At 45.5% G+C, this 13,735-nt stretch overlaps 2 protein-coding genes across 2 annotated transcripts in view; both read right to left on the bottom strand.

The window, feature by feature from the left end:
- CMIP (c-Maf inducing protein) overlaps nt 1–13,735 on the bottom strand; it is a 605,118-nt gene that overhangs the window by 310,124 nt on the left and 281,259 nt on the right. The window lies entirely within an intron of this gene.
- The window catches only part of BCO1 (beta-carotene oxygenase 1), a 50,472-nt gene that overhangs the window by 23,795 nt on the left and 12,942 nt on the right, over nt 1–13,735 (bottom strand). Inside the window, exons 3-7 of the mRNA XM_063140947.1 lie at nt 8,550–8,679; nt 7,381–7,528; nt 6,018–6,165; nt 4,986–5,212; nt 2,391–2,648 (exon numbers count right to left, since the gene is read on the bottom strand). Coding sequence (XP_062997017.1) covers nt 2,391–2,648; nt 4,986–5,212; nt 6,018–6,165; nt 7,381–7,528; nt 8,550–8,679 — 911 coding nt within the window. The remainder of the gene's footprint in view (nt 1–2,390; nt 2,649–4,985; nt 5,213–6,017; nt 6,166–7,380; nt 7,529–8,549; nt 8,680–13,735) is intronic.

Raw genomic sequence — 13,735 nt, 5'->3', positions numbered from 1 at the left:
CCAAAGTTCCCCAGTGAGCTTTGTGGCCGAGTGGGGACTAGAACCCTGAATCCCAGTCCAACACTCCAACTACTACACCACACTACCTCTAGCCACAAGGGGCTGTCCCAGCTGGACTTCTGGCATTTCTTTCTCTCTTATTTTAAAAAGCATCTCTGGCTGCCAGGTTGATTGGGGACTGAAAAGCAGCCTTGGCTCTGGGTTTGGAGGAAGAGGGTTTAATCTCTCCCCACCTCCCTGAAGCTTCTATTAGTCACTGAGGGGAATTGTTCCTATACGTTTTCCTATCTACAGCTAGTCATAGAATCATAGAATAGCAGAGTTGGAAGGTGCCTCTCAGGCCATCGAGTCCAACCCCCTGCTCAATGCAGGAATCCACCCTAAAGCATCCCTGACAGATGGTTGTCCAGCTGCCTCTTGAATGTCTCTAGTGTGGGAGAGCTCCCTAGGTAACTGGTTCCATTGTTGTACTGCTCTAACAGTCAGGAAGTTTTTCCTGATGTCCAGCCGGAATCTGGCTTCCTGTAACTTCAACCCATTATTCCGTGTCCTGTACCCTGGGATGATCGAGTAGTAGTTGGGAGGGCTTAGGACGTGGCTGCAGTGTGGGGGTAAAGAATTGATCCTTCCGTCCCACCATGCTGTGGTCTCAGTCCAACCCCCACTCCGTTAGCTGCTTTTTAAGAAAGGAAATAAAACACAGGAAGTCTCAATCACAGAACTCCCATGTACCCTCTACATTGGCCTTCAATAATTATTACAACAACCCTGTAAGGTAGACTGGCATTATTATCCTCATACTGCGGATCTGGGGTGGGGCTGAGAGATGGCGATCTGCCAAAGGCCATCTGGGAAGTCAGCCTCCCCATCCTGGTGCCTTCCAGATGTGTTGGTCACTGGAATGTTGGGACCTGTAGTCCAGCATAGCTGGAGGGCATCAGGTTGGGGCCAACTGTAGCAGGTTCATGGTTGAGGTGATTTCCCAGCAAACAGCGTTAAGTGCCGGCTCTCTTGCAATGCTCTTGCAAGACCTTTTCCAACAGGTGCTGTGCGTGCTAGAATGTATTGACCGAGTTTCCACGTCATGGTACAATTCCTGGGTTGGTTGACCCAGGAATTGCAGGGTCAAGCAGAGCGCACGAGCCGCACGCTCTTCAGTTCCAGTTTTAATCAACAGTCCATCAGTTCCCCTTCCTGCAGTATGCCCATCACTGATGTAAAAATCACTCCGTGACCTTGGGGAAGCCCCTTCCTTCCAAAGCACATCTTGTAATGAATGTATTGTGCTGAAGCCTGGCCACAAATATTGGACGTGTCACGGAGGAGAGTGAGACCAGAACACAGGGCAGTGTGATGGAGAGAGGAACAGATGGGGTTGGTTGTTAGGGTCTCGAGATGAGATGGAGCATTTGGGGGCAAGAGATGGAAAGAAAATATGGATGGGGAATTAGCAACACGAGGGAGAGAAAGACAGCACAGAAAAAGAATGAAAGACAAGCCATGCTGGATCACACCAAGGGTCCATCTAGTCCAGCATCTGTTCACACAGTGGCCAACCAGCTGTCAACCAGGAACCCACAAGCAGGACACAATGAGTGCAACAGCACCCTCCCACCCATGTTCCCCAGCAACTGGTGTATGTAGGCAGACTGCCTCTGATAATGGAGGTAACATATAACTGTTAGGCCTGGTAGCCACTGATGGCCTTGCCCTTCATGAATGTGTCTAATCCCCTTTTAAAGCTGTCCAAATTGGTGGCCATCACTTCGAATTCTGGTAAGGAAATTTCATCGTTTAATTATGGACTGTGTGAAGAAGTCCTTCCTTTTATCTGTCCTGAATCTCCCACCAATCGGCTTCATGGGATGACCCCATTGAGAGAGGATCTTCTCCCTTGCTGTATTTATGGAGGGGTCTTCTGTGCAGACATACGTATCAAGCAAAACCCTGGCTAGAGAGGTCATTCCATAGCATTGCTCAGCACAAGAAAAAGAATGGAAGAAAATAATGATTTAGATTACATGGGTTGTGCTGAAGTCATCCAGAAGGCAGTGTCCTCCAGATTATGTTGCCTTCTTGATGAATCTGGTATGGAACCTGGATCATCCATAGCTTGCTGGAGATCGTGGAATGACATGTTTATGAAATGCTATGTCAAAGGTTCACCCACAGGACACAATTAACTTTTCTTAAAATACCAATGGTTTGGGGGAGATGAGAAAGCTTCATGTAGGGAGGACTCTTCTTGGGAAAAGGAGCTATTCAAGAAGAGCATCAAAATCAAAATCTGTAAGTACTGCAATGCCCAGACAAAACTTCCCTATGCTTGTAAATGCTGCATTTCAGAATTCCTGCTCAAATCCAAACCCATAGACCCATTTTAGAGTTACCTTGTCGTACTGCAGAGGAACCACAAAACGCTTGCAGGTGGGTATGGCGGTGAGCTTCACGTTGTCCTCAAAGTCACTATCCAGGTTCTTTAAATAGAACATTTGGTACAGGCTATTGTCTGTATAGGAGATGATGTCAAAAACCATATGGCCATCTTCCTCATAAGCATTCACATGGTGAAAGGAGACCATGGCATCGGTGTAGAACTTGGCAGACCCATCTTTTTTGGTCTTCCTGTCGATGAGGTGAAACCACGTCTGCAAAACGGCAAAGCGACTATTGATTAAGATGGTTACTATCATAAAGCTACTGGTTATACTGCTCAGTGCTTCCATACAGAGGGCTCCTAGCACTACTCATCAGAAAGAGTCATGTAGTTATTATTATTTTTCCTCAACAGGGAGAAAGATGGAAAAAGCTGTTGGAAAACACAGGTAGGTTATGAGTGGAAGACGTCGTTGTCTGCCCACCCAACACCTGCCAAAAAGATTCATGAATGAAACAGGGTGGTGTTGCCATAAAACCCTCATCTGTAAGCCACCTAGATATATAATTTCAGGGTGTAGTGTCCTTCCAAGGCTGCTTGTCATATTACAAAAACATGAGCACAGAATTACAATTAAACACACACACACACACACACACACACACGTCATATATATATCATATATATAATGATTAGGGATGTGCTCCACTTCTAATCGGACCGGAGAAGCAGGAGCGGAGCGGGGGGCTTCGCCTGCCCTTAAGGCGGAGGCGAAGAGGATTGGGGGGCCGGCGGAGCGTGGCGGAGAGGATCGAGGTGAAGGCGGATCCTTCGCCTTGATCCGGAGCTCCGCCGGAAAGGTAAGTGGGGTTTATCGGGCCCTGCCGCTGTCGCTGTCGCCCATGCAGCGACAGCGGCAGGGCCTGGTAACCCCCCCGCCCTCCTCTCCCTTACCTGCCTCCGTCCACAGTCCGTCAGCGTCTTCAATTGAGCCCGCGGTTCCACCAGGAAGTCTGGGCCGCTTGCGGCCCAGACTTCCTGGTGGAACTGTGGGCTCAATTGAAGACGGCGACGGATCGCGGACGGAGGCAGGTAAGGTCCCCCTCTCCCTTGGTCCCTTACCGGGCTCTGCCGCCGTCGCCGCATGGGCGGTGATGGCGGCAGGGCCCGGTAACCCCCCCCATGGGGGGGGGGGAACGGAGCTCCGATCCGGATCCGGAGCTCCGAGCGGAGCGGAGTGGGCACAGGCGGAGTGGGGGCTGGGAGGAGTGGCCCGATCCGAAAATGGCGGATCTGAAAGTGAAGCGGAGTGGGGGGGGGTCCGTGCACACCCCTAATAATGATTTTAAGCACCAAAATGCAGACTGGAATAACTTAGTATTTATGAGTTTGTTTAAAAACCCAGCAGCATGGAAGCCATACGTATCGCTCTGGGGAGGATGTTCTAAAAGTGTGGTGCCGCTACTGAGAAAGCCCTGTCCCTAGTACTGACCAGCCTAATGGCTCTTGCTGGTGGGTCAGAGTGTAGGGTCTCTGAGGCAGACCTTAACGCTTGGGCAGGCTCATGCAGGTGCAGACAGTCATTCTGATAACACGATCCCAAGCCATTTAGGGCTATAAAGACCAAAACCAGCACCTTGAATTGGGCCCTGAAAAATACAGGCAGCAACGTAAACCATACAGACTAGGAGCAATATCATCCAAACACCTAGCTCCCACGAACGTTCTAGCAATCGCATTTTGTAGCAGTTGCAGTTTCTGAATTGTCTTCAAGGGCAACCCCATGTAGAGTGCATTGCAGTAATCTAAGCTGGGCGTAACCAGGGCATGTGGTCATTGTAGTTATTTTGTCCTAGTTTCCCTACTATGTAACAGCAGAGCACTGTGACTTGATTCTACTCCTACTCCCAATTCTGTAATTGTCTTACAAATTAGTATTGCCAAATATATTGTATTAGTTCCTATCTATACATATCTCAATTTTAAAACTGCTAATTTCTCTCTACAATCTGCTGCTTCAACTGCCGGGGATGAAAGTTCAGTCAAAATCATGCTCCCAGCTGTCTCTCCTGCCCCAACAGATGTCTCTTATGCCTCAAGGAGAAAAGGAATGTGCATGCGTGTGCATATGAGAACCACATTATAGGCTTCACAGTAGTAGGACCTATGTTAAGTCTTGTGATTAAATCGAATATCATACCATGTTAAGGGGTGATGGGGGATCACTCTTAAGCTTTTTAAAATTGAACTGGTTAGAACAATCTTTCTGAAATTTTCAGGTGCCAGAAAGACATGTTAGTTTTACATACCCTGAAAAATTCAGGAAGATTGGGGAAAGCTTGAGGGAGAAAGAGCATTTTAAAGGCATAAAGCAAATAAAACTCTCCCTCTGTCAAAAGTTTCATTGGAAAAGGTATTGGCAGCCATTTGTAGTTACAATTTCTGGAGAAATCAATGGTTTTTCATCTTAAAACCTAGTGGTTTCTGGTTCCTCTTGTATTGGATGAGGTTGGTGTGAAAGTTATTTTCTTCTTTCAAATTTCCATTTGGGTTTTAATAGGCAGTCTCAGAAAATTCGGTATCGATTACTCAGCGAAAAAGAAGGTACCTTGTCATCCTTATTGAAGACGAGGCAGGAAGCCCAGTTCACCCCTCTAATATAGGCTGTGGCCAGCTTGAGTATATCCAGTTTGAAAGGCTGCTCTATGAAGAGGATGTAATTTTCTGAAATGCCAAAGCTGTGAAAATAACTCGGATTCAAAAGGGAACGGGAGGGGATGGTACAGAGGACTTCCAGGTGCTTCAGGCACGTCTTCTTTTTCTTCTTTTCACTTGCTAGATTGAAAAAGAGAAAGAAAGAAAACACACGTCAGGGTTTGCATTGCAGCTTTCTAAATAATTTGAACACAAAGACCTCTGAATTATCCAGCAAGAATTTACATCTATGTAATCTCGTGGGATTTGATGGAATTTCAGTAGACTAATCTTTCCCAACCTGGGACCCTTCAGATGTTTTGGACAACAATTCACAGCACTTGTGACCATTGGTTATGCTGCCTTGGGCTGATGGGAGTTGAAGTCCAAAACATCTGGAGGGTACCAGTTTGGGGACGGCTGCATTAGTGTAAGAGCTAATTTACACATTATGTTAAATATGCTTTTAAAGCCCTGAATAGCAGCTGCGGGGGCAGGGGAAGAGAAGGGATCAGGATTGAGATTGTGGTGAGGGGCAAAGGGTTTTCTTTTTACCCTATACCCCTTTGCTGTGATCCCAATTAACCCTACATTAACTATGAGCTTGCAAGGCATCTTTACACTAAGGGGAAATTGTGTTGCTTACCCGGGGCTCTTGTGCTTTCTGCTTTTTGGCACGATTGTTATGGGCTTCATTACACAGATGGATGTTTTAAATTGAATACTTCCCCTCCATTCAGTTCTGTTCAGTTCCATTGAGACAGTGCCATCTAGTGGTGAAAGATCCCACTTCTTCCCCACCCCAGGATGTTACCACTTTAAAAATGGTTCTTTTCATGACAGAATTTCTAACAGATGCCATAGGAGACCTCCTGGACAATCACAAGAGTGCAATAAATTGCTCGTTTAGAAGAGCCCACAGATTCCACCAAAATGTGCCTCTTACCTGGTGCTGAAGCAGGGATCTTAAAGATAACGTATTTGGTTTTCCCCTTCTCCACAATAGAGGTGCCCATATTCAGAGTATTTCCAGCACTGTCATAATGAGGATGGGCTGTTGCCAGATTGATGGCTACATACTTTGTGTAGTCAACCTACCACAGGACAACACAGAAGACAGAAACCGAATGAGGACCAAGGGGAATGTGTTGAGGGTCTTAATTCACACCCAGAAAGTATTAGTACCCTTCTTCAGTGGAATTCACTACCAGAAGAAGTAGTGATGGCCACCACTTCGGTTGGCTTTAAAAGGGGTTAGACAAATTCCTGGAAGAGAAGGATATCCATGGTTAGTAGGCCTGATGGCTCTATGCTACCTCCAGTATCAAAGGCAGTATGCCTATGTACTCTAGTTGTTGGGGAACGTGGGAAGGAGGGTGCTGTTTCACTCATGTCCTGCTTGTGGATTTTCCACAGGCAGCTGGTTGGCCATTGTGTGAACAGAATGCTGGACTAGATGGACCCTTGGCCTGAGCCATCATGGCTCTTCTTTTGTTCTTATGAACCTATTGGTGACTTCAGCAGGAAGACCAATGAGCAAGAAAAGACAGGGGGGAAAGGGCAACCAAAATATTCCAGGTGCTGGAGCGTGTCCCCTCTGAAGAAAAAGGCTCCCTCAGTTAGGGGCTCCTTAGCTAAGAAAAGGATGAGTAAGCAGAGGACATAGAATCATAGAATCATAGAATCATAGAATAGCAGAGTTGGAAGGGGCCTACAAGGCCATCGAGTCCAACCCCCTGCTCAATGCAGGAATCCACCCTAAAGCATCCCTGACAGATGGTTGTCCAGCTGCCTCTTGAATGCCTCCAGTGTGGGAGAGCCCACAACCTCCCTAGGTAGCTGATTCCACTGTCGCACTGCTCTAACAGTCAGGAAGTTTTTCCTGATGTCCAGCCGGAATCTGGCTTCCTTTAACTTGAGCCCGTTATTCCGTGTCCTGCACTCTGGGAGAATCGAGAAGAGATCCTGGCCCTCCTCTGTGTGACAACCTTTTAAGTATTTGAAGAGTGCTATCATGTCTCCCCTCAATCTTCTCTTCTCCAGGCTAAACATGCCCAGTTCTTTCAGTCTCTCTTCATAGGGCTTTGTTTCTAGACCTCTGATCATCCTCGTTGCCCTCTTCTGAACACGCTCCAGCTTGTCTGCGTCCTTCTTGAATTGTGGAGCCCAGAACTGGACGCAATACTCTAGATGGAGTATTGAGGCATATAACATTATGCATGGTAGATAGGAAAAATGGACAGGGAGAATTTCTCTCTCTCATAATACTAGGTTGGAGATGGCTGATGTAGACAGATACCCACACTTACCTTCTCCAAGGTTTCTAGAGTCCTGGGATCAATCTTTCTCATGAAATTGACCTCACTGGCGGCGTAGTAATCCTCGCCATTTCTCATGATATTGACAAGACAGTTGTCTGTGAACTCGGGTATCGTGTGGGATAGATAACAGAATGCCCTGTGATTTGGGGTAGAAAAATCACACCACAGTTGCATCATCTTTCCCTTCTAGCATTACCAGGGCACACCTTTGAGCCCTACAAAAAAAATTCCGCTGGACACACACACACACGTGACTTGGTTTTTATACCACATTGGATAACATGCATTCGAAAGTGTCAATATACCCCGTGCAAAAGGATTAAATCCGAGGTGACAAAAACGTTCTAGTATTTGCTCGGTTGATGGATCATGCATGCATGCATGGAACTGGATTGCAATCCTCAAGTGATGAGACAGCACGTGTGAATCAGGATAACCCATAAGCATTCTGTCTGCCATGTTACTAGTTTGCAGTCAAGCCAAAACTATGCTGGTTTGAGCTTGATTAATGGTTTAATTTATTTTTAAGCTGTGTATATTTATCGTTTTATATTGCTGTATAATTTTATCTGTACGCTGCCCTGGGATCTTAGTGATAGAGGGCAGGATGCAAATGTTTTAATAAATAAATAAATAAAAGCTTCGAGAGACTGAAAATTTAAATGTTGTGTAGCTAGGAAGCAGGTCAACTATTGCTACATTTCCCTACTCAAATCTGAAAGTGCATGTAGGGAGGCGAGTCAAGAAACAGTGGCGGCTGGTGGCTCCAGTGTAAGTGGGGCAGTAAATCCGCTCCGGGTTTCAGTCACACCTTGGATAGTTTCTTTAGGATTCTGACTGAAAGCTGGAGCAGATTCAATGCCCCACTGACGTCAGAGCCACCAGCCTCCACTGCAGAAAATGAATGCAGATTAATATCTTTGTAACGTTGAACGTTTTCCAGGTAAAGTATTGCTTTTCTGGATTGGCAGATGTCCCTGACCATTGGGCATGCTGGCTGGGGCTGATGTAAGGTGTGGTAGTCCAAAAACGTCTGAGAGCCACCGTTCCTCACCCCCAGGGTAGAGGAAGCATATCACCCTGATCATCTATGCAGAACCGAGAAGCAGAAAATGCCCTTTAATTGGAGGCGGGTGGGACTGGAAAGAATTGCTTACTTGGAAAATATGTTTTTGCACGGATCTGGATACGCCATGGTTCCAAATTCCGACACCACAATTCTGTTGGCTTCTATGTTATGCTTGTACGTGTCGCTGCGGAGGTATTTGCTTCGATAGAAAACTTCACCTGATAAGAAAAGGAAGCAAAAGCTCAGTATCTCTGCACGTCGTAAGCAGCGGCAGGATCAAATTGTACAGATGGAATTTGATACTGTTGGTGTAAAACAGACACAACTCTCACCAGCAGACATTGGCTTTTTTAAGTTTGAGTTTTGATCACTAGACATGACTCTAGCAATCATTCACGGATCACACATCAGGGACTGGGCTAGGAGGCTGACTGGAACCCGCTGGAGACCAAATTGGGCATCCGTCTACCTAGAGCGGATCTACACTTACGAAAAATAACGTTCATGATGGGTTATGATAACTGATTGCGCCACATGACACTCGTCACGTTGTATCATTGTTGTTTTCTCCTTCTTTCCATCATTTTAAATTTTCTTTCCGGACATTTTAAATACATTGCACGAGGTCGTATGTGCCCCTGTCTTCGTTATCATGACATGTCTCTTCAAGTTGAAACCTCTCTGTGTAGCCAATCATTGACCTGGGGGGCGTGTCCTTTTGATTTTGGTGCTGAAAACAACAGCTTCCTGCATTTCTCCTAGTGTCAATAGTGGGGGAGGGAGAAGGCAGGGCAGGAGAACAGGAAGTGGGCGGATCATAGCAACAAACGACGAAAAGAAACTCCTCGCTAAAGTGACAGAAGAGACAGTGTGTCCTGCTTTAATGATTTCGTAATGGGAAAGAGAAAGGTAAGTTACGCTCTAATCCCTTAGTGTGCCCTGTGACGTTTTAATCCGGCACAAAATATACCGTTTTCAATGGTTTAAAAAAACCGTGATAAGCGCTTGTGTAGATCCTGCCCTAGTCTACACATTAGACTGGGGGTGTGGTGGGTGTAGCTCAATTGTAGAGCACCTGCTTTGCATGCAGAAGGTCACAGGTTCGATTCCTGACATCTGCAGCTAGACATCTCCAGCTAGGGCTGGGAAAGAAACTTGCTGAAACCTGGATAACTGCTGTTGGCAATATTAGGCTAGATGGACTAAGAGTCGGACTCAATATAATAGGAGTCCCTAATGTGGTGCAAAGGGGCCTCCAATAACACCCATGAAGCTCTCCAATCCGTCCATTTCCATTTAGAAATAAAAATAAAAACCTTGAAAAACATATGGACAGTCTTTCTCTCCCTTTCTAGCCTCCAGATTTGCTCTTTCTATCCTCTTTCCCCCTTTGTTTTGCTGTTTCCCTCTCCTTCCCATCCTCTAGCCTATTTCTCCCCCTCTACCCCACACCTCTTAAGCAGGCCCTCAACTGCAGCCACATCCTCCATGGGAGCCATTTTGTGGTGGTGACTGCAGCAGTTTCTCAAGTTCTCCTAGATACCCACAGGTCCCAAAAGGTTGGGGATGCCTGCAGAATAAGGCAGTTTTCTATGTCCCCACGTAACATGGGAGATCTTAGCTCCTGCACATTACATCATGTAAGGTCCGAGATGTTATGACATCATCTGCCAGAGTAGCAGGGCAATTGATGGGCCCTTCTTTATTCTGGAAAGTCAGTGAATGGGGTGATCACAAGGCTTTCAGGTTTTAGTATTGTTTGTGTCAGATTAGCATCAAGGAAGTCAGAGAATGAGGGAAATAATAGAGCAGAGGTTTTGTTTGATGGAGCTCCTACTTCATGCCAGCCATTTAAAAGGCTGGCACGAAGATTATTTGCACTTCTAATTAAAAGCTAAAGGTTGCCTTTCTGCTGGCTGAAGGACTTTAGCTAAAGCTCAATGTGTTTTGAACCACTGCAGTCAAATTTAAGCAAAGATGTCGGAGACATCTGCGAAGGAATCAAATTAATTCAGATTTCTGAGTTGAATGGATTCTACAGATTTGCAGACCAATTTATTTTACTTTCTGGGCTATTATGCAACTTTTGTTGTACAAAAGGACAAAATAATAATAACAATAACAACAACAACAACAACAAGGCAAAAATGTGCATTTTCCCCAAAGGCTAAAGCATGAAATCCCACATTTTGGTGGTGGTGATAGAGATTTGCACAATTTCGCAAGTGAGAATTTGCCCAAATGTGAATTTGGGCGCATTCTGAATATTGGGGGAGGGGGAATCTAATTTCATCAATAAGCAGATGGTGGAATGAAAGGCATCTGATTATCAGTGGAACACAGAATGGATTTTTTAAAAAAATTGTACTGTAACTATAGCAATTCCCCTGGGCATGCAAATTGCCTCATTTTGAAATTGAACGAATTTCTCCTCACTGGCTAAATTCTAAAAATGCATTAAACTGGGAATATCACTGAAACATTTTCCATTTAAATCAGTGGTTCCCAAACTTTTTCAGGTCACCGCCCCTTGGTTCCACAAATTCATGCCCAGTGCCCCCCCCATAAAAATCATTATTCAGAATAGTAGTTTTCAACGACCTACTAAGAAAGATAACAATAAAATTCAAAACAGTAACAATTAATGGATTGTTTATTCAAAATCCAATTAACTTTTTTTAGTTTATTCAATTAAACTTGATCCAGTGATATCATCTTTTCAGTTTGATAGTCATTAAGCAAGGATATTAGATATCACATTTAGTAACTAGGGTAGAGTACCTCACTATTCTGTAAATTCTTAATGTGATGGATTGATGAAGTGATACCAGTTTCCCAATGTCTGGTTTAAAGTCATTTAACATGAGTCTTAAATCGCCATGTTTAGTAATCTGGAGTCGATTTCTTTGCTTGGAGAGAAGTAGGCAGACCACACTAAAACCACGTTCCACCAAATATGATGTTGGAAATACAACCAGGAGCTTCTGAACCACTCTCCATAGTGCAGGATAGCAATTAACCTTTAAAAGGACTCTTTTTAAATGGTATTAATACATGTGTGGATCCCCTATTTGGCTTGGGACCAAACTACCTTCTCCCATAAAAAACGTCCCTGGGTTTTCAGACCTTCTGGAGAGGTGCTTCTTGGAAAAGACCACCTTGAGCACCCCCCTGGTGCCCCTTTGCCTCTTATCACCCCCCGCTGCCCCCTTGCCTCTTAACGCCCCCCCCCTATGCAATCCCACTGCCCCCAAGGGGGCGGTACCACCCCCTTTGGGAACCACTGATTTAAATGCAACCACAAGAACACAATTGTAGCGAAATCCCAAATAAAGAAAATGCCAGCTGTCTTGGAGACACACAGATTGTCCAAACAGAAAGATGGGCGGAAAGGCCCTTGAGTTAAGTTGTACAGATAGGCTACTTTTCAGGTTTTATAAATTGTGGGCGGCAAAGTTCGGGCAACAGGAAGCAGTACAGAAATGGACTGGTTGACCCACTTGCCCCCTGGCTAAGGCCGGGTCACTTCTTTTTGGCTGCCTGTCCACTTATTTGGTCATTACAATGAACATATTGAAGTGAATCCAGTTTCACAAGATTCCACGTCACAGCGGCCTATTTTTCTACGCTTGGCTTCACGTGGAAATCTTGCAGAATGGCAGTTAAAATCAGGCTGCTCGCTGGATGCCTCCTCCTTTGGGAAGTACGTAGCCGATTCCCGGGCTGCCGGTACATCAATGCAATGCATGGGGTGGGAAGTACCAACAGCTATGCCAGTCTGACATTTAAAAAAAAAACCATCATCCCCAAATCTAGCCGGTAGAAGTCAAAACAGTACATTTGGTTTCTAAGAGATGGATTTCTTCCCAACGATGAAAAGTTTTACAAACTTTTTATTATTATTATTTTTGGCAGTGGGAGAAATGTGGAATCCATTTTTAGAATGGTTTGATGTATGGTGTACTTGCTCAGTAACTAGGATACCCTCCTGTGCTTTTTAGCCATCATTATTTTTTACCTTTGACTGGGTTCAGGTGACATGTTAACCCATGCTGGGTTAAATAAAACACAACGGGGCTTCAAACCCATGCTAGTCCATGCTAGTCCAATGCCCTTGTCCAGTGTTCCCCAATCTGGGGCTCTCCAGCTGTGTTGGGAGTACAACTTCCATGAAAGCATGGTGTAGTGGCTAAGAGCACTGGACTTGGGACATTGGACACCTGGGTTCTAGTCCCCACATGGCCATGAATCTCACTGGTTGACTTTGGGTCAGTCACTGACTCTCAGCTTAAGCTACCCCACAGGGTTGATGTGAGAGAAAGAGGATGTCAGATGCCTTGGGCTACTTACAAGAGGGGAAAAGGCAGGATGTAAATGTAGTAGTAGTAGTAACATAAAATCATCATCATCATCACATGATTGTCAGTGCCTAAAACAGCTGTGGTACAAGGACACCAGGTGCTGGGGAACATGGGTGGCAGAGTGCTGTTGCATTCATGTCCTGCTTGTGGTTTTCCCGTGAGCAGCTAGTTGCATAGGCATGCACAGGGGGTGTGCCGGATGTGCCCAAGCACACCCTAATGTCTTGCTGTGCATGCTCCCCAGCTGGGTGGGTGGCTCATAGAAGTTCCCTCCTTGGCCCTGACCCCTTCATCCTGCGGTACGAAGGGACAGAGACAAGCAGTGGCGCTGGGAGTCACACCACATTCAGATTGCATCATAATGTCCTTTATGATTGAGTATAATGTAAATGTTTGGCTTTAAAAAACACCCTGGGTGCACACCCTAATGAAATGTGCTGCATACGCCTTTGCTGGCTGGCCACTATGTGAACAGAATGTTGTACTAGATGGACCCTTGGTCTGATTTAGCACACCTCTTCTTCTGTTCTTATCCCTTCCCACTCTGTGATTCTAATTTCACAGTGCAGCAGTCATCAAATGATGAACGTGGATGTATGAATCAACCCTGAAATAACGCTGTGCAGGTACAACTGTGGGCTATAAAGGCCGGCACAAATGTTTACGTGTGAGTTGCCAGGAGAGGACGTTGTTATCATGGATGGGTGCAGAACTGTACCATATCCTTTGCCTCACATCTACTAAGTTTTTTGGTGTTCGTTGTTGGATTAAGGGGATAAGCAGAGATGGTTTAAGACTCCAATTTGAAGCATGCACGCTTCAAAATGGGATTTAACATACAGTGGGCTGCACTGGATTAGAACTCGCTGGATGATCAGAAGAAAAAGCCTTCCAGGGTAGCATGCCACCACGT

The sequence above is a fragment of the Elgaria multicarinata genome, chromosome 14 (assembly GCF_023053635.1).
Source record: "Elgaria multicarinata webbii isolate HBS135686 ecotype San Diego chromosome 14, rElgMul1.1.pri, whole genome shotgun sequence".
Classification (NCBI taxonomy): Eukaryota; Metazoa; Chordata; class Lepidosauria; order Squamata; family Anguidae; genus Elgaria; species Elgaria multicarinata.
The sequence above is the reverse complement of the archived record's forward strand: the minus strand, read 5'-3'. Positions and strand labels throughout refer to the sequence as shown.